Source organism: Maylandia zebra, linkage group LG14 (assembly GCF_041146795.1).
Source record: "Maylandia zebra isolate NMK-2024a linkage group LG14, Mzebra_GT3a, whole genome shotgun sequence".
In the NCBI taxonomy this organism is placed as follows: domain Eukaryota; kingdom Metazoa; phylum Chordata; class Actinopteri; order Cichliformes; family Cichlidae; genus Maylandia; species Maylandia zebra.
This window is the reverse complement of record NC_135180.1, coordinates 4,908,362-4,928,787: the sequence shown is the minus strand read 5'-3', so window position 1 is coordinate 4,928,787 and position 20,426 is coordinate 4,908,362. Positions and strand designations below refer to the sequence as shown.

The following is a 20,426-nucleotide window of genomic DNA, read 5'->3' as shown; positions in this document are numbered from 1 at the left end:
CACAACCTTGAATCCTAATCAGAGAGACAAACCAAACAATATTGTTATCAGTCCTCAAAAGCTGGCCAGTTCTGAGACTGAGATTCACTCCAGGGCCTCCCCAGAGGCTGGGTTTCAGCCCCCAGCAGACTCTGGACCCCTGGCGGTTAAGAAGCCAGCTGAGGACCGCACCCGGCCGTTGCTGCCTGAGCAGACTCAATGCTCTGTGCAGCTGCAGTCTGCCATGTGTTTGCCAGAGGCCCGTGTGCCTGGTTCTGTTCTGTCCCTGCCAGAAGCCCGTGTGCCTGGTTCTGTTCTGTCCCTGCCAGAGGCCTGTGTGCCTTCTGGTTCCGATCTGTGCCTGCCAGAGGCCTGTGTGCCTGCTGGTTCTGTTCTGTCCCTGCCAGGGGCCCGTGTGCCTTCTGGTTCCGTTCTGTGCCTGCCAGAGGCCCGGGTGCCTGCTGGTTCCGATCTGTGCCTGCCAGAGGTCCCCGCGCCTGCTGGTTTTGTCCTGTGTGTTCCAGGGGCCCCTGTGCCCACTGGTCCTGAGACTGTTTTCGCTGGAGGGCCCGGGGAGCCCGTCCAGCCTCCTGCTTCGCCAGCTGGAGGGCCCGAGGAGCCCGTCCAGCCTCCTGCTTCGTCAGCTGGGGGGCCCGAGGAGCCCGTCCAGCGTCCTGCCTCGTTAGCTGGAGGGCCCGAGGAGCCCGTCCAGCCTCCTGCTTCGCCAGCTGGAGGGCCCGAGGAGCCCGTCCAGCCTCCTGCTTCGTCAGCTGGGGGGCCCGAGGAGCCCGTCCAGCGTCCTGCCTCGTTAGCTGGGGGGCCCGAGGAGCCCGTCCAGCCATCAGCTGCAGTCTCATCACCAGCTGCAGTCTCATCACCAGCTGCAGTCTCATCGCCTGCTGCAGCTTCATCGTCCTCGCCTGCTGCAGCTTCATCGTCCTCGCCTGCTGCGGCCTCAGAGTCTTCGGCCTCGCCTGGTCCGGTTTCAGCCTCTGTGTCTTCATCCTCGTCTGGTCCAGCCTCTGTGTCTTCATCCTCGTCTGGTCCAGCCTCTGTGTCTTCATCCTCGTCTGGTCCAGCCTCTGTGTCTTCATCCTCGTCTGGTCCAGCCTCCTCATCAGCAGCTTCGCCTGGCCCGGCTTCAGCCTCCTCATCAGCTGCTGCCTCGCCTGGTCCAGCCTCTGCTTCTGCTTCAGCCTCGCCTGGTCCAGCCTCTGCTTCTGCTTCAGCCTCGTCTGGTCCAGCCTCCGCTTCTGCTTCAGCCTCGCCTGGTCCAGCCTCCGCATCTGCTTCCGCCTCGTCTGGTCCAGCCTCCGCATCAGCTTCCGCCTCGTCTGGTCCAGCCTCCGCATCAGCTTCCGCCTCGTCTGGTCCAGCCTCCGCTTCAGCTTCCGCCTCGTCTGGTCCAGCCTCCGCTTCACCTGGGGCTGCAGGGGCCACGCAGCCTTCAGGTCCCCTACTACCACCTCCACATCGTCGGTCATCTGCCTGGCCGCTTGTTGGGCATCTCCGCCACCGTGGACGCCCTCCTGAACGCCGCCACTGCCTTCCACGTGGCCGGCCTCCGGACTTGTTTCCACGCCGCTGTTGCCGTCCGCACGGTCGGCCCCCAGAACTGTTTCCACGCCGCTGTTGCCGTCCGCACGGTCGGCCCCCAGAACTGTTTCCACGCCGCTGTTGCCGTCCGCACGGTCGGCCCCCAGAACTGTTTCCACGCCACTGTCTACTGCGTGGCCGGCATCGGGACCGGCCCCGCTGCCATTCGCATGGTCGGCCTCCTGAACTTGACCATCTGGGCCTTTTTGGACTCTGTCCCTCCGTCCTGGGCCCCCTCCGCCCACCCTGGTCGGGTGCTTTTCTTTTTTGGTTTTGGTCCGTTTTTGTGTTTCTGCTGGGCTGTCTGGAGCCAGCCCTTGAGGGGGGGGGGGGGGGGTACTGTCATGGTCCTGGGTCGGTGACCCAGCGCTTTTAGTTATCATTTTCTAGTTTATGATGATGATGATTATTATTGTTTGAGTTCTGTGTGTTATATTTGGTCTGCCTTTGAGTCTGTCTCTGTCTATGGTGTCACCCCATCTGTTTGTGAATCTGTCTGTTTAGTTCAATGTCTTGTCTGGTTCCATGTGTCTGAGTTTCCTGTTTTATTGTGAAGGTTTGTGTCATATGTGAGTGTGCTCAGTTTACGTTTCCCCTGTCTCGTCAGCTGTGATTTCTCCCAGGTGTGTTCCCCTCCTGTCTCTCATCCCTTGATTACTGCCGTCTGTGTATTTAAGCCCTGTGTTTCTCTGTGTCAGTGTCGCGTCGTACCCTCAACTAGCTGTGTGTTCTGCTTCTATGTTCCTAGTGTTTGGTCTCCTGCTCCAGTTTAGTGTTTCTTTCCAGTGTTTCAGTCCTTGGTTCCTCTGTTCTGACTTTTGGTTTTCTTTTGGTGAGTTTAGTTTGTACGAGGTTTTTCCCAGCAATAAAGCTGCGCCTTAAGTTTCACTTCCGTGTCTGAGTTCTGCATTTTGGGTCCACCACTCCTGCTTGCCTGCCACACAGCGATTCATGACAGTAGTAGAGTTTCACTGATGTTTTGTTTCTCATGCATAAACATATAATTTCATAGTCTATGTGTGTATATTAATGGTTAACTTTTCTTATTTGGTCCCAAATAAATAATGACAGAAGATTACTTTTGAGGTTTGAAATCATACTTTTTTCTACCCTGAAAAGCACATGCAGTTTCTTCAAATACTCTCAATTAACTTGTATCTTTGTAAACTGAATTGACAGTGAATAAACTCTAACATGTTAGAAACCCCTAACTAAGTTCCACTCTAAATAATTAACAATGACTGAGTGAAGATGGTGGACAGGACCTTTGCCATACACATTTTAATTCACTGGTAGCGATAGATGTGAGAAATGAAATAGAAACATGGAAACTTTGGAAAAAGTACACTAGGTTGAAGCCAGGAATAACACATCTCTTATTCGAAGAGATGTCTTCTGGCAAAGAAACGTGTATCTGGCAACTCAGTGCCAGGAACTGTAAACCAACAAAATTAGTAAGTGGGACAGAGAAAATCTAAACTTCCCAGTGCCAGAAAAGGGAACCCAAAAACGTTAAAAAAAAAGAACTACAGAGAAAAAAAGAGTCACTGCCATTTGACGGACAGAGGAAAATGAAACTGGCATCTTGCTGGAAGTATAAATGGAGAAAAGAAGAGCTAATGAGGAAGAAAAGAAATGATGGTGCTGGCAACTTTTGCCTTTTGCAGTAAGGGCTGGAAAGGTTTTCACTGCTTACAAATCAAAGCCCTAATCTTTAACTTTTTAAACAACCTCTGGAGACTGCAATGACTTGCAGTGAGTTAGGATTCCTGAAAAGTGTTTTGATGCATGCTCAACCAACCAGGTAAGTAAATCCCAAAAGGTTGATTCTGTTCATCTGGACGTAGCATTTGGGAGAACGTTTCGTCACAAGTAACTTCTTCAGTCTCAGCTGACTGCAGTTTCCCCAAATTTATAGACAGTACCTTTGCACAATGACTGAAACTAGCCCACTGATGAGCAATGGGCTGTGAGGTCAGTTCCTTGATCATTAATTTGCAAATTGTCATGATGGGGATTGGCTGCAATTACAGCATTGTAAGATGGTGAAAGATGTACCCTTAGGCTCCCTCCTTGATTCAAAGATGGTCTTTCCTTTTTCATGTAAATGGCATCCTTGACTCCCCACTCAATCCAGCGTTCCTCCCTGTCCAGGATGTGTACATCCTCATCACTGAAAGAGTGTCCACTGGCCTGTAAGTGTAAATAGACTGCCGAGTCCTTGCCTGATGAGTTACTTCTTCTGTGTTGTGCCATCCGCTTCGCCAGAGGTTGTTTGGTTTCCCCGATATACATCATGGCAAACCTCCTGGCACTTCACAGCATACTCTATATTACTCTGTGTCAGGGGACCCGATCCTTGGGGTGGACCAATTTTTAGCGCAGCGTGTTTTGAGGTTTAAAAGCCATGGAGCTCAATGATCAGTGGTCTTTGATATGGGCTTTGATCAGTGGTTGTTGAACAATGGTCATGACAACTTGGATATTAATGATCAAGGAACTGACTTCACAGCCCATTGTTCATTTAGTGGGCTAGTTTCAATCACTGTGCAAATATACTGTTTATAAGATTGGGGAAACCTGTAGTCAGCTGAGACTTAAGAAGTCTCAGCTGACTACAGGTCAGTGACGAAACGTTTCTCCCACTGAAAATGCTACATCCAGATGAACAGAATCAACCTTTTAGGATTCCTAAAAAGTCACTTCAGGAAGAGTGAAGATAAAGGAGAAAAAATGAAACCGAGAATGTTTGGGTAGCAGATAGAACTGTCCAACTTTATGGACTGCATGTAATTTTGATACCTTAAGTTTCTGTTCTCCTAGTGGTGAACAGGAACAGGAACTTAAGGTGGCATCTCTGTGGCAACCGGGTCATGGTCTTTGATAAAACCAGCGTTTCGTATAATAGGTCATTGTGAAGAAGATCTGTTGGAGCTTGAATTAAACTATCCTTATTTGAGGTAGACAAGGTTGTCTATGAAGAGACAACTGAAAAAGAATAGAATATGAGGAGGCAGCATTACTGCCTCACAGCAAGAAGGTGCTGCGTTCGAATTCATCATCTTTATGGTGTCTGCTTCTCTCCGGGTACTCTGGCTTCTTCCCAAAGTCTAGATACTTGCTGTAAGTGGGCTGGAAGATCCTGTGGTTCTTGCATCAGGAAAGAGCTGTGTGGTCCAAGTTCTACTTTGTTTTTCCCTCTGGTCTGTTCTTTTAGGCATCAACTGGGCGATCGTGGCTCAAGAGTTGGGAATTCGCCTTGTAATCGGAAGGTTGCCGGTTCGAGCCCTGGCTTGGGCAGTCTCGGTCGTTGTGTCCTTGGGCAAGACACTTCACCCGTTGCCTACTGGTGGTGGTCAGAGGGTCCGGTGGCGCCAGTGTTCGGCAGCCTCGCCTCTGTCAGTTTGCCCCAGGGTGGCTGTGGCTACAATGTAGCTTGCCATCACCAGTGTGTGAATGGGTGGATGAATGGATGTGTAAAGCACTTTGGGGTCCTTAGGGACTAGTAAAGCGCTATACAAATACAGGCCATTTACCATTTTATTTTTACCATCAACTGTGATCTGTTTTTTGGATTTTTTTTTCATTCCTCTACAAACATCATCATCTATACTGTCAATAAATATTCATAGTTTTTATTTCTTTATCTGTCACATGCCTGTCATACAACTCACATAAAGAATCCTTGCCATAGAGATAGGGTTAGGATTAATGCTTGCCTGTCCCACACACCTTGAGCACACAGTTGCTGTTGACTAGGAGGTTGCCAGGTTTGATGTCTCGATGTAGAATTCCAGCAGAGTGAAGGTACTTAAGTCCTGGTGATGGTGGAGTAGAAACAGACAAATTCATGAATCATGATATCACTTGTGCAAACAAGCTGAGCTACATGTTCTTACACAGAAATTCACAGGTATCTGCTCATTTACAAATAAGGATGTTTGATATTTAAAAAAATTATACAGTGTTAAAATATCAAAATTGTTACCACAACAGTTTCATGTAAAAAAATATCAATCCATTCCTAACTGGCTGCCTCAGAATCAGCTGGGGGTTTTTTTCCCTTAAATTAGTTTAGTATATTTAAACCTAGCAAAAGTTTTCTTTAGTTTAATAGAAAAAAAAAAGAATACTGTAATCATACATACAGTATATTTTAATGTATAATGATCTTTCAGCCATGTTGGCCTGCCATCTTGAATATAGTGGTTGAGATGGATTTTGTTATTCCATCATGTTTTATGTGGCTAAAGACTGACCACACGTGTATCATGCCAAGAGCCAAAGAGAAAAGAAATTGTAAGCATTCACGTGCATGGAGGCAAATTTTAACTTGTGCCTACACCTTCAGATTCAAGACATGAAGGATCATACCTATGTTTTATCATCTGAGAAGGTGTCCCCTTAACCGTAGAAGCACACACACACACACACACACAGACACACTTGACTTTCCTATTTTTGTGGGGAGTTTAAAACTCTTCTTAAAACATATTTATTTGCTTAAGCCTTTGGTACTTTTTAAAAGGTTGAATCAATTTTTTTCCTATTTTTCCAATTCTCTATTTTTAACATGTTTGATATTATTTTCTGTTTATGCTTCTTGTATATGTACACTTTGTGAAGCCTGGCTTTATTTTAAAGTGCTTTATAAATAAAGGTGCTATGGTATGGTATATGTCAGGGGTGTCCAACTCCAGGCCTCAAGGGCCGGTGTCCTACAGGTTTTAGATATCACCCTGGGCCAACACAAATGAAACAAAGGATTAGTTCATTACATCTTGAGAACTTCAAGACACGCTGAAGAGGTAATTTAGCCATTTAAATCAGCTGTGTTGGATCAAGGACGCATCTAAAACCTGCGGGACACTGGCCCTTGCTTAAAGCAAAGAAGAAATTGCAAGCAGAAAGTATCAAAGCACTCACACAAATTTATACTCCAATGCATGCATCGGAGAGCAACCTGGGGTTATCCAGCTAATTAGGTTGCTTTTGAAGGTAACATTGCAATATTTATCCAATTGAATTGAGGTTTGCAAATGTGAAAAGAGTTAAGGCACTGATATGGTGATAAGGCACTGCATGAATGACATTATGATTGGGAGATGAGCTAATAGATGAAAGTTTGAACCTAGATTTGCCTTAGTCAGTGGCAAAGGCATGCTCATCATCCTCTCGAAGATTATCACTGTGAAAGAGCAAAAGTAATGCTGACTTTGTTCTGAGTATGTTAATTAGATAAGTATAATTCAACTGATATGATTTTTTGATGATTATTATCATTATTATTGTTATTCTCATTATTGTCATTATTATTAGATTCTGCTTATACTTGCCTCCTGTTAAATTGGATTTAAAAATATATCCTGCATTCAAAAAAGTCTAAAATGTGGACATTGCCACATTGCCTCATTTACAGTTCCACAAAGGTAAAAATACAAATGTACCCATGATATGGTCCAATCGAATTTTTTGATGTATAATTATTTTTGGAACACCTGACTGTGGGGGAACAGTGACTTAACTTCTGAATCCAGATCTGAGGACTGAGGTGAGTAAGAGTTTTGGGGGACTCACTTCAGTCCTGAAGGATAGTTTTGGAGTGAGCAGGAGTAGACTGGGAACTGTTGCTTGTGGGTGATATTCTGGGTGTGAAGTTTGAAATTTCAAGGCTATAGTGCAGTATTGTTTTCAGTTCAGTTAAATTCATTTTTTTTAATATAACACCAAATCACAACAACAGTTGCCTCAAGGCACTTTATATTAAGTTAAGTTAAATACCCTACAATAATACAAAGAAAACAGAGAAATCCCCAACAATGACTCCCTATAAGCAAGCACTTTGGTGACAGTGGGAAGGAAAAACCCACTTTTAACAGGAAGAAACCTCCAGCAGAAGCAGGCTCAGGGAGGAGCTGCCATCTGCTGAAGCCACCCTAAACCCTAACCAGTTGGGGGTGAGCGGATGAAGACAGGATAAAAGACATGATGTGGAAGAGAGCCAGATATTAATAATAACTAATGATAAAATGCAAAGAGCTATAAACACATAGTGAGTGAAAAAGGTGACTGAAGAAGAAACACTCAGTGGATTATGGAAATCCCCCAGCAGCCTACACCTATTGCAGCATAATTAAGGGAAGACTCAGGGTTACCTGTTCCAGCCCCTAACTATATGATTTAGCAAAAAAGAAAGTTTTAAGCCTAATCTTATTAGTAGAGAGGGTGCCTGTCTTCTGAATCCAAACTGGAAGCTGGTTCCACAGAAGAGGGGCCTGAAAACTGAAGGCTCTGGCTCCCATTGTACTTTTAAATACTCTAGGAACAAGTAAGGCCGCAGTCGGAGAGTGAAGTGCTCTAATAGGTACCATATGGTACTATAGGGTTGTTAAGATAAGATGTGGCCTGACTGTTTAAGACCCTGTATGTGAGGAACAGGATTTTAAATTAGATTTCGGATTTAACAGAGAGCCAATGAAGAGATGCCAATATACGAGAGATATGCTCTCTCTTTCTAGTCCCTGTCAGTACTCTTGCTGCAGCATTTAATTGCCAATTAATTTAAGGCAGGGATTTTTTAGGACATCCCAATAATAATGAAGTACAGTAGTCAAGGAAGAAAGCAGTCCTACATATCTGCTGAATATGCGCATACATACAACAGCCAGACACTTTTCAACCTAAATAACCTAGTTGACGACATCCAGGAGGGGCTGCGGGAAACGCTGCGTGAACTCGGCTTGCTCCGCGAACCAGGCCTCGAAGCCTCGGCGTTGCCTGATGCCGGCGGACGGAGGTGGAGACATCGGAAGCGTTGCGCGAGGAAGCGGAAGCGCGGCAAGCGGGCGGGAGTCTGTGCTAGGCTAAAAACAAACCCTAGCCGGCCGGCTCTACCGTCCATCATCTTATCCAACGTCTGCTCCCTGGATAACAAACTGGATTACATCCGACTCCAGCAGGCCACACAGCGTGAGATTAGAGACTGCTGTGTCTTTGTTTTCACGGAAACATGGCTCAGCGAAAGAGTACCGGACGCCGCTATTCAGCTAAACGGGCTGGCCTCGTTTCGCGCCGACAGAAATGCAGCTCTGTGCGGTAAGACTCGCGGTGGCGGCTTGTGTGTTTACATCAACGAGAAATGGTGCAAGAACTCTGTGCTAGTCTCTAGTTATTGCTCATCGCTGGTGGAGTTTGTGACTGTTAGATGCAGACCTTTTTACTTACCACGGGAATTCACCACTGTTTTCATTATCGGAGTGTACATTCCACCTAGCGCTAATGCTAAGGAAGCGCTATGGGAATTGTATAACAAAGATCAGTGAACTGCAAAATACACACCCGGATGGACTGTTTATTGTTGCTGGGGACTTCAACCATGCAAATCTCAAGTCAGTGCTTCCTAGATTCCATGAGTATGTGGACTTTGCAACGAGGGGAGAAAACACGCTGGATCTTGTTTACACAAACATCCCTGGCGCATATCGGGCAGAGCCCAGCCCCCACCTCGGCTACTCAGACCACATCTCTGTTATGCTAATTCCAGCATACAGACCACTCGTCAGGCGATCAAAACCGGTTCTGAAGCAGGTGAAAACCTGGCCAGCAGGAGCCATCTCTGCTCTTCAGGACTGTTTTGAGAGCACTGACTGGAACATGTTTAGAGAGGCTGCAACTTACGGCGACTTCACTGACTTGGAGGAGTACACATCATCAGTGTCCAGCTATATCAACAAGTGCACCGATGACGTCACTGTCTCCAAGATCATCATCTCACGACCCAACCAGAAACCGTGGATTACTGCGGAAGTGCGTGCACTTCTAAGGACCCGAGACTCTGCCTTCAAAGAGGGAGATAAGGTGGCGCTTAGAAGAGCGAGGGCTGAACTTTCTCGGGCCATCAGAGAGGCGAAGCGCGCACACGCCCAGAGAATCCACAACCACTTCAAGGACAGCGGCGACACACGACGCATGTGGCAGGGCTTACAAGCCATCGCTAACTACAGGACGACACCACCTGCCTGTGACAGTGACGGCTCCCTCCCAGATGTGCTTAACAACTTCTATGCTCGGTTCGACAGGCAGAACGACGTGGCGGCAAGGAAGACCACCCCTCCTCCGAACGACCAGGTCCTGTGTCTCACTACAGCTGAGGTGAGGAAAACTCTACGCAGAGTCAATCCACGTAAAGCTGCTGGACCAGACAACATCCCAGGCAGAGTGCTCAGAGAATGTGCTGATCAGCTGGCAAATGTTCTCACCGACATCTTCAACATCTCTCTGAGCAGTGCCGTTGTCCCCACGTGCTTCAAGGCCACCACCATCGTCCCCGTGCCCAAGAAGTCTTCTGTGTCCTGTCTCAATGACTACCGCCCTATCGCACTTACACCCACCATCATGAAGTGCTTCGAACGGCTCGTCATGAGACACATCAAGACCCTGCTGCCCCCCTCACTGGACCCAATGCAATTTGCATACCGCCATAACCGCTCAACGGACGACGCCATCTCCACTGCACTCCATCTTGCCCTGACACACTTGGACAAGAAGGACTCACACGTCCGAATGCTGTACATAGATTTCAGCTCAGCATTTAACACGATCATCCCCCAACAACTGATCGGAAAGCTGAGCCTGTTAGGCCTGAACACCTCCCTCTGCAACTGGGTCCTGGACTTTCTGACCGGAAGGCCTCAGTCAGTACGGATCGGGAACTGCACCTCCAGCACCACCACACTGAGCACTGGGGCCCCACAAGGCTGTGTGCTCAGTCCTCTGCTGTTCACACTGCTGACTCATGACTGTGTAGCAACACACAGTTCAAATCACATCATTAAATTCGCTGATGACACGACCGTGGTGGGTCTCATTAGCAAGAACGACGAGTCAGCGTACAGAGAGGAAGTGCAGAGACTAACGGACTGGTGTAAGGACAACAACCTGTCTCTGAATCTTGACAAGACAAAAGAGATGGTTGTTGACTTTAGGAGGACACGAGGCGACCACTCACCGCTGAGCATCAACGGCTCCTCTGTGGAGATCGTTGACAGCACCAAATTCCTGGGCGTACACCTGGAGAAGGACCTCGGCTGGTCCCTCAACACCAGCTCCCTGCACAAGAAAGCCCAACAGCGTCTCTTCTTTCTGAGAAGACTGAGAAAGGCCCGGCTTCCACCACCGATCCTGACCACCTTCTATAGAGGAACTATTGAGAGCATCCTGAGCGGCTGCATCACTGTCTGGTTTGGGAGCTGTGCCATATCAGACCGCAAGACCCTACAGCGGATAGTGGGAACAGCAGAGAAGATCATCGGGGTCTCTCTACCCTCTATTGAGGACATCTACACCACACGCTGCATTCGCAAAGCCACCAGCATTGTGGCTGATCGGACACACCCCTCTCACACACTCTTTACACTCCTGCCATCTGGAAAAAGGTACCGAAGCATTCGGGCACGCACATCCAGACTGTGCAACAGCTTTTTTCCACAAGCCATCCGTCTCCTCAGCAAAAAGGGACTGACTGATAAACACGCACACACACACACACATACACTAACATTATCACTCAGCTTAACTCAAATACCTCAAAACATTGAGACTGGACTGACTAACCAACACAAGTGCAAACACACTGACCTGCACCACCAAACCATCGCACACACCAACCTGTAAATGCTCTTTTGCACAATATTATTACTAGATATATTATTTTATTTTATTTTTTTTTTGCACTAACTTGTCTTGTAGCACCTTGGTTCCTGGAGGAACGTTGTTTCGCCTTACTGTGTATTTTTAAACTGTATATGGTTGAAGTGACAATAAACTTTAACTTGAACTTGAACTTGAGGAGCATATCCTGGTCAAAAATGACTCCAAGATTCCTGACAGTGTTACTGGAGGCCACTGTAATGCCATCCAGAGTAAGCATCATGATACAGCCCAAAGGAAACAGAATTGGTCCTAGCACAGAACCCTGTAGAACTCCATAATTAACCTGAGTGTGTGAAGAGAACTTTTCATTTACATAAACAAATTTGAGTCTATTAGATAGATATGATTCAAAGCACTGCAGTGTAGCACCTTTAATATCTATAGCATGCTCTAATTGCTGTAATAAAATACTGTTGTAAACAGTATCAAACACGGAGGTCTAGCAGAACAAGCACAGAGATAAGTCCACTGTCAGAGGATATAAAAGATAATTGATAACCTTCACAAAACCTTTGTATACTTTGATGAGCTTTGCAACTTGATTGAAACTCTACTAATTAGCCATTGCTCTGCAGAATATCAATTATCTGTTTTACCACTACTCTTTCAAGAATTTCTCAGATAAAAAAGAAGGTTGGAGCCAAGACAGCTTTGTTAAGTAATGGCTTTTTAAGTAATGGTTAACCACTGCCAGCGTTAAGGCCTGTGGTAAATAGCCGATTAATAGAGATAGGTTGATCATATTTAAGATTTAAACATTGATTTTGATTTTGAGCAGTCTTGTAAGAATGAGGTGTAAAAGACACCTTTATGGTTTGGAGGAAATAATTGCTGAAGTTAAAGATTGAATTGAAATATCAATTGGAGAAAAAGAGTCTAAATAAATATCAAAGCAGTTGTACGTCTGTAAAATGGTTATGAGTAATTTTTTTTAATGGTTAAAATTTTATTTGTGAAGAAGTTATGAAGTAGTTAATGTTAAAGGAATGTTTGGCTCAAATATGGCCAGATTTTTAGAAATGAGAGCTGTTCCATCCAAAGTGGGATGAATGTCTTCTCTCCTAATAAAACTAGGTTTCCCCTAAAAGGTTATCCAATTATCTATAAAGCCTACGTCTTTTTTGGACACCTCTCAGGCAGCCGTCAGTTTAAGGCGAACGTGCTAAACATGTAATTCCAATTGGGGAGGGAACCACAAAAAATTAATAGTTCGACATTGTTTTGCAAAGTTACACATGGACTCAATATTAATTTTAGTGACCTCCGATTGATGTAACTGGGTGTTATTGTCGACATGAAGTATAATTTTATGGAATTTACATTTACCCTTAGCCAGCAGTTTTAAATTTCCTTCACTGTTGCCTTCTCTGGACGCTGGAAGACAATTGGGTGTGTCATTGAGTGGGGAACATCAATTATACACATGAATGGGTGATGTCACCCAGATAACCCGTTTTCCCGGCTGCTTGGAATAATCTGCCAGGGGAGAGCTAACGGGGCCTACACTACCTTCGGCTGAACCGACTACAGGGCCCTGGCTAGCTATTTGTTTTTCAAGGTTGTGAAGCTGGGTCTCCAATTCAGTGATCCTGGCCTCCAGAGCTGCAAAAAGGCTATATTTATTACAAGGATCGTTATTACCAAAGGAGACTGAATAGTAACTAAACATCTGACACAATGAGAAGGAAAGTGTAGGAGGGACAGGTGAAGAGGCCATGCTGCTAACGAGTCCACTGCAAGCTAAGCTAAGCTAAGCAATCCTTAAAGACATAGTGAGTAAATACTGTGAAAACAATTAGAGAATGAATCAAAAGAGTGATATAAACGAAAATACCACTGTGCACTGGAACAGGAACAAGAAGTGATACTCTATCAGAGAAAGAGCCAACACCAAGTGCGAGCACCACCCAAAGGATGGTGATTATTGTTCTGAAAAACTTGTTAAAGTTTTAAGAGAAATATAACAATGTGGGATAGATGTTTATTTGTTTTTTAATTCATTATAGCATATGAAAAACCTTTATATTACCTATATTTTATAATTGCCAGCCAGAATTCCTTCTGATATCGATAATATCAATGCTCAACGTTGCTTACAGAAAAATCATTAAGACAAAGCAACGTCTTGGCTTTAGATTGTGACACTTGGACTGGGAGTTAAATAAACAAAATTGCAAAAATACTGAAAGCTTTCAGGCTCCTAGTAGATTGACCTATGTTATAAATGTGAAAAGGCTTCTTAAGCTATCAAATTCACAAGTTTTGTCATCTGAGATTCAAACTCATCTGCGACTTTTTGGAGATGTACCTATGGTATCAATTTCAAAATGGTAGGCGATGTCTTATTTGAGTTATGTCAAAACTATTTAAAAAGTAAAAGATGCAATTATTTGCAACTTGGAAACACATTTTATTCACAATAGAACAGCAAATATTTAAAAAGACATACATGCACAATTTTATGAAAATATTACCAAATTTTGAATTTGATGGCAGCAACTTCCCTCAAAAGCTGCAACAGTAAGGAACAAAAAGCTGGAAAAGTATCTGATACTAAAAAAAAATAGCTTGAGAAAAATTTTACAATTAATTAGGTCAACTAGCAACTGGTTAGTAACATGAAAGACTAGCAGAGTTTCTGAGAAGTAAAGAAATATGTGCTTAAGGGACATGGCTAAACACCGATACTGGATGCTTTTTGGAATTCTTTTTGGAGAATATGCACACCGCATCCTCCAGACTAAAGAGGGAAGAGGCTGACCGGCTTTTAACACACAGAAGAAGAAAAAAAAAATCACTCCTCAGTTCACAGTCTACATCTCTGATGGCATTAGTGCCTATGAGATGGGAAGCATCTAAAAACCTGAAAGATATACAGGTTTTAAAGCAACATATAATTGTGGTCAAAAGTGTACATGTGGACTGGTCCTTCTATAGTACTTTATGTGAGCACTCAAAACTTTTTTTTTTTATATGCTTAAGTGGTTTTTTTTTTTTTAATCTAACATTCACACTCTGGTGGATGCATCAAAGAGTAAGTTTGCATCTTGCCCAAGGATATTTGGCACGCAGATTGGACCAGCCAGGGATCAAACCAACAACCTTCCAAGTAGATGACTTGCTCCATGTCCTGAGCCACAAACTCATTTTGATGACTCCAGTGAACTGTTTATTTTAAAGGGTGGAATGTGTACATAGCAAACATTTTTACTTGACTTGGGGTGGGGTGTGAATTGATCTGTTTTTTTTTTTCTCTAATCCACACAAAGTCAAAAGCAATTTTATACACATATACGCGCGCACACACACAGTTAGGTCCATATATTTGGACACTGACACAAACTTTGTTTTTTAACCAGTTTATTGAAATATATTTCAAATATAGGTATATGATAGAGATGGACATAATGTGTAGCCTCTGAGCTTTTATTTGAGGGCATCCATATTGAAATTGGATGATTTTTGGATGATTTGCTGTGAACAGACAACATGTGGTCAAATGAACTCTCCATGCATTTGAAACAAGCCGTCCCTTAAGGTGCAAAGAGGAAAGAAAAAAAAAAAAAAAACATTAAAAAATTGCTACAATATTACGAGTGACAAAATCTATAGATTGGTACATCCTGAAAACCAAAGAAAGCACTGGTGAACTCAGCAAGCAAAAAGTATCGGACGTCCACGGAAGACAACAGTGATGGATGATCACAGAATCATTTCCATGGTGAAGAGACACTCCTTTACAACAGCCAAAAAAAGTGAACAACACTAAACGAGATAGGAGTATCCGAGTCTACTGTAAAGAGAAGACTGCATGAAAGTAAATGCAGAGGGTTCACCTCCAAGGTGCAAGCCATTTATTAGCCTCAAGAATAGAAAGGTTAGATTTCACTTTGCTATAAACACCCAAAATAAAAAAGCTAAAAAAAAAAAAAAGTAGCCAGACAAAACCTGCCAAAGTTTTAGAACACTACAATTTTTCTATTTTTTTTTATTGAAAATTATGCCGCTTAATGTGTCATTGCACTCTGAAATAAAAGCATAGTACAAATAGCAGTTGGAGTCAAAAAAAAAGAATGAATTTATAGACCAAAATGTGTTCTAAACTTTTGACTCATCTAATTAGCCACCTTTGGGGGCTGCAAAATGCTGTGGTAGCCGTTTTGTTTCAGGGTGCCTCTCACTCTGTACAGGTCACCGACCCTGGATTCAGCAAAACAGCGCCAGATCACCACACCTTCCCCCTCCATGTTTGACAGTTGATGCTACACACTGTGGAACCATCCTTTTGCCTACTCAATGATGTGCAAAGATCATGCATTTAAAGTTTTGATTCATCAATACCTTCTTTCATTCTTCAGTAATCAGTAATGGCGGTGTTTCATGGCCCAGGCAAGCCTCTTTGTCTTATTCTGACATCTTAGCAACAGCTTTCTTGCCTCAACTCGTCCTGTCAAACCTGCAGCTCGAAGTCTTCTCTTCATGGTTGAAACTGAGACTTGTTTACTACGACCACTATTAAGCTGTGCTTGAAGCTATTGTCCTATGAGCCACCAGTCATGCAAGCTGTTAACTCTCAGAAACTTGTCCTGTGATTCAGTTGTGGCTTTGGGGTTGCCAGACCTCTTCCTGTCAGAATTGCCCCAGCTTCCGAGTGCCTTTTGAAGGAAACTGTACTTACTGACGCCTTGACTTTCTGTGCACTTTCTGTGTAGGAAAGACCTACATTTTTAACTGTTATGATGTTCTGTCTCTCTTCCATTGTTAATTGCCTTTTTCGCAACATTTTTGTAGCAACACACTACTTTCTGAAGTACAATACTGCTCAAATGATGGTCACAACGGTATGGTACCACAGTGTGTTCCAACACTGCTTTTAAGCAGACAGAGGGGGTTGCACGTTATCTAAAAAAAGCTGGAAAACATGTACGAATTAGTAGCACCAGCTTTCAAGGTTTGATCAACCTCCACTGCTGCAGAACACCTTTAAATTGTGAACCGATTTTGTGTTCCATGAAAAAGGCAATAAGTGGCAATGAGTCTTTTACAGTGCTGTCGAGGAATTTTGGCCCACTCATCTTTGCAGAATTGTTGTAACTGAGCCACACTGGGGGGTATTCAAGCATGAAGTGCCTTTTTAAGGTCATTCCTCAGCATTTCAATCAGATTCAGGTCAAGACTTTGACTAGGCCGCTCTTCATTTTGTTTTTCTTAAGCTATTCGGAGGTCAACTTGCTGATGTGTTCTGGATCATTGTCCCACTGCATAACCCAAGTCCACTTCAGCCTGAGGTCAAGAATAGATAGCTGGACATTCTCCTTCAGTTTGTTTTGGTACACAGCAGAATTCATGGTTTATTTACTGCAGCAGGTTTTCCAGGTACTAAGGCAGCAAAACAGCCCCAGGCCATTATACTATGACCAACACATTTTACTGTTGCTATGAAGTTCTTTTTCTAAAATGCTGTGTTCTTTTATTACAGATGTAATGGGACTCAAACGTTCCAAAACGTTCAACTTTTACTTTGTCAGTCCACAGAGTAATTTCCCAAAAGTCCTGGGGATCAATAAGATGTTTTTGGCAAATAAAAGACGAGTATTTGTGTTGTTTTTGGGAAGCAGTGGTTTTCTCCTTGAACTCTCCCAATTCCATTTTGCCCAGTCTTTTTTTTCCTGAATCATGAACTCTGACCTTAGTTGAGACATGTAAAGCCTGCGTTTTTTTTTATTGTTGTTCAATTTAAAAAAAAAAAAAAAGAAAAAAAGAAAAAGAAAAAAAAAAAGAATCTCAGTTGTTGTGGCCTGGACCTCGTCAATGTGCTCTTGGACTAATTTTGGTAGGCCAGTAACTCCTGGGAAACTTTGCCACCATTCCAAGTTTTCTCCATTTGGTATAATGGCTCTCACTACGGCATACTGGAGTCCCATAGCCTTAGAAATGGCTTTGTAACCCTTTCCAGACGTCAGTAACTTTGTACCTCAGGTGTTTCGTTAGATCATGGCACAATGGTCTAACGAAGGCTAAAACACTTTTTGAAATGTTTTAGCCTTCTTCACTTTGTCAGACACGTTCTATATAAGTGATTTCTTCATTCTTCATTCAATCACACCTGAGTGTGCTTTGTGAAGCTGAGCTCAGCTTTCCAAAACGTGGTGTGGTGGGGGTGCGGTCTTTGGCCTGCTGCAGAGAAGGGGTGACGCAGTGAGCTCACAGGGCGGCACGGAGGCGGGGAGGGAACAGGTGCACAGGACTGTTTAACGAGGGAGACCTGTCTTATGTCTTTGGCAGTGAGGAGAAGAGGACACACACACTGGGAGCAACGGAATGACAGCGCCTGAGGCTGCTGCCAGAAACCGCAGGAGAAGAGACATTGTTTTGAATAAAGCACAATTATAAGCACAACCCAGAAGTGTCTGTATGTGGGTCCTGTGTCACAGTAGTTAATAACAGTTATTTAATGATTTAACAAGAGGGGCAATTTTTTTTATTTTTTTTTTTTAAAAACAGGACCAAGTAGGTTTGAATAACTTTTCTCCCTTAATCAATGAAATCATCATTTAAAAACTGCATTTTGTATTACCCTGGGTTATGTTTGTCTAATATTAACATTTGTTTGATGATCTGAAACATGTAAGTGTGACAAATATGCAAAACCCTAGGATATCAGGAAGGGGGCAAACACTTTTTCACCAACTGTACATATATATTCGTACATGTACGTGTGCCTCCACTCCTTTTTATAGTGGTGCCATACCCAACCAGGCATGGTAGAGCACAGTTGTTGGCGGAGGCAGCCGAGACACTCGCGTCAGTATGCTTGCTAAGAGGTGGTACAGGTGTTCTATATTGCTAACCCTCAAACACCTTTCCCCGGTCCAGAACGGATAGTGCCGCTACAACTAAAATATAACAGAGTCAAAGTCGGGATTAGCGCTTGCCTAACGCATCCCTTAACTGGGAAGACAGATTGGCCAGGGTTTAATAATCTGTTGGGGCAGTGTGTGGAGATACGTTCACCACTGATAGGGGTGTGTAGTGTCTGCAATGCGCTCAGTGGTGACGCTAGGTGTACATTGCCAACTCTGGGGAGGATGAGACAGCGGGGGCTTCTCAGGAGGCCCCACTGGCTCCAATAGTTCACTCCAAGAGAGATTTTCTACTAGAGCAATATTGTGATGACACTCTGGTCAGCCAACGACCAAATGATGAAAACTGTCAAGAACATGACCCTGACATAACACTGATCTACTTGCATTTTGTGTTTATTAGAGACTAAATGTATCAAGTGAGTCGTGACACTCACACAGAAGAAGAACACACCCAGTTGCTGGTGTCAAAAAGCCAGCTCAGAACTCCAAGGTGGGGCATATGAGATATGGAAAAACTGAGGTGACTAGTGCTCCGATTTTATTGGCCGGGGGGGGGGGGGGGGGGGGGGGGGGGGGGGACGTGTGCCGATGGTGTGTCCTGCCCTGAGTGTCAGCTGGTGAACCAGCTGGCCATTTCAAAAGCAGTGTTGAATAGTTTCTTGGATTCACAAAATCTTGAATGGTTTTTGAAACATAATTTCTTTTTGAAACTGGTTGGCACCCTTTCACCTCTTACAGTGCCACCACTGCTGACCCACACACACTGAAGCATGCTGAATTGGTTCATCTCCTGCTTTTACCCTGTCTGTCAGCTGTTTGCTGCCCTCAAGCTATGGTCATTGCCTACCAGCATACTTACAGTTACAAAAGGATATCTGGCGACTGAAGCAGGAACTTATGAAGGATGAGCTTCACAGATTTCATCTGTGGCCACCACACAAGCAAAGCACTGGCTTCCCTATGGATCTCCTGCTGTGCCAACATCGACAGGTGCAACTCCACCCAGTGCTCTGTCTCGGGAGCTCCCTGTGATGCCACATTCCCCTGGTCTGGTTCTGCCACCACTGGAGGACAGCCAGTCATAACAGCCAATCTCCTGGCTCTGGCTGATGAAATGTAGCATGTCCATGGGGCAAAGCCAGTCTGAAGTCTGCTTCACACACTGCAAGTCGCAGTCGTGGTTCCTGGTAAAGGGCTGCAGCTGACTAGACGCCCGGTCTGTCTACACCCAGAGGTTATTCAGCTGGTGAACAAATTTTACCCGCTGGAAAATGTGCAGGACCCGGCAGTGCCCTGGGTTTCCTTGCCACTACTCCTCCAGGCTGCCTGGCTCCAGCGCAGACACCTAGATGTCTCCCTCTTCTAGAATTCAGGCATCAGCATTTTTCACTGCCAGGTGCTGCTGATGCTGCTCCTGCTGCCCCCACAGCCGCATCTCAGAGCCCACATGTGGTCATGCCCCCAAGCTACCCATCACCACCTCCTCAAGGCCGTGTCTACCTAAAGTGATCGTTGTTGGCACCTTTATGGTTCAACACTTGGCGACCATATCTTTTGCTATCCTAAGAGCCGGTATGAAGAATATTACTCAGACCTCTCTTCAGCCGTTGAAACTCACCACAGCGTCTCTTCAATGTCAGCACTACGTCAGTCAGAGACCCTCAAACAAGACTTTATGCACCTTGTGGAAAGTCTGCAGAACACCAGAAAGCAATCCATCAACTGTGGTCCGCTGCTGCCCCCCTGTTATGGTGACATAAAGTTCAACAGTCTGGGTCATTGACTTTTTAAACAAGATCACCTTCATCCAGAACCACTGAGGTTCAAGTACTGAATTAATCCTTCACTCATGTAGGACCCCTAAAGCATGAGGGAAAATCTCGCTATCTGCGACTCCGTCACTAGAACTGATATTTTCTTGCCATCACTACTAAACAAGCATTTCACTACTAAACTGCATTACCACTATTATACTGCTACTTCACCTGTTTTCTCAGTTCTAAAGTATTCATCTTTACCAATTCCATTGATTATAACGCATAAATTTAAAAAAGTCTTTGCCAGTATTTGTACAACCAGACTCAGTAATCTAATTACTATGCGCTGTAAGCCTCTTCCTCTTAAGCCTGTCTCTCCTGCAATTATTACCCCCTTTAACAGTACATCCTTATCTAACAAATCATTCCTACAATTTTGTCATCCCTTAAAAATTAGACATTTTCAAACCAGGCAACTGTTGCCTGTTACCCCTCAAAACTTTGTCCACCAAGTTAA

General features: G+C 44.5%; 1 protein-coding gene across 1 annotated transcript in view; it reads right to left on the bottom strand.

The window, feature by feature from the left end:
- The window catches only part of nlk2 (nemo-like kinase, type 2), a 61,226-nt gene that overhangs the window by 12,199 nt on the left and 28,601 nt on the right, over nt 1-20,426 (bottom strand). The window contains exon 5 of the mRNA XM_004572476.6: nt 5,308-5,393. Coding sequence (XP_004572533.2) covers nt 5,308-5,393 — 86 coding nt within the window. The remainder of the gene's footprint in view (nt 1-5,307; nt 5,394-20,426) is intronic.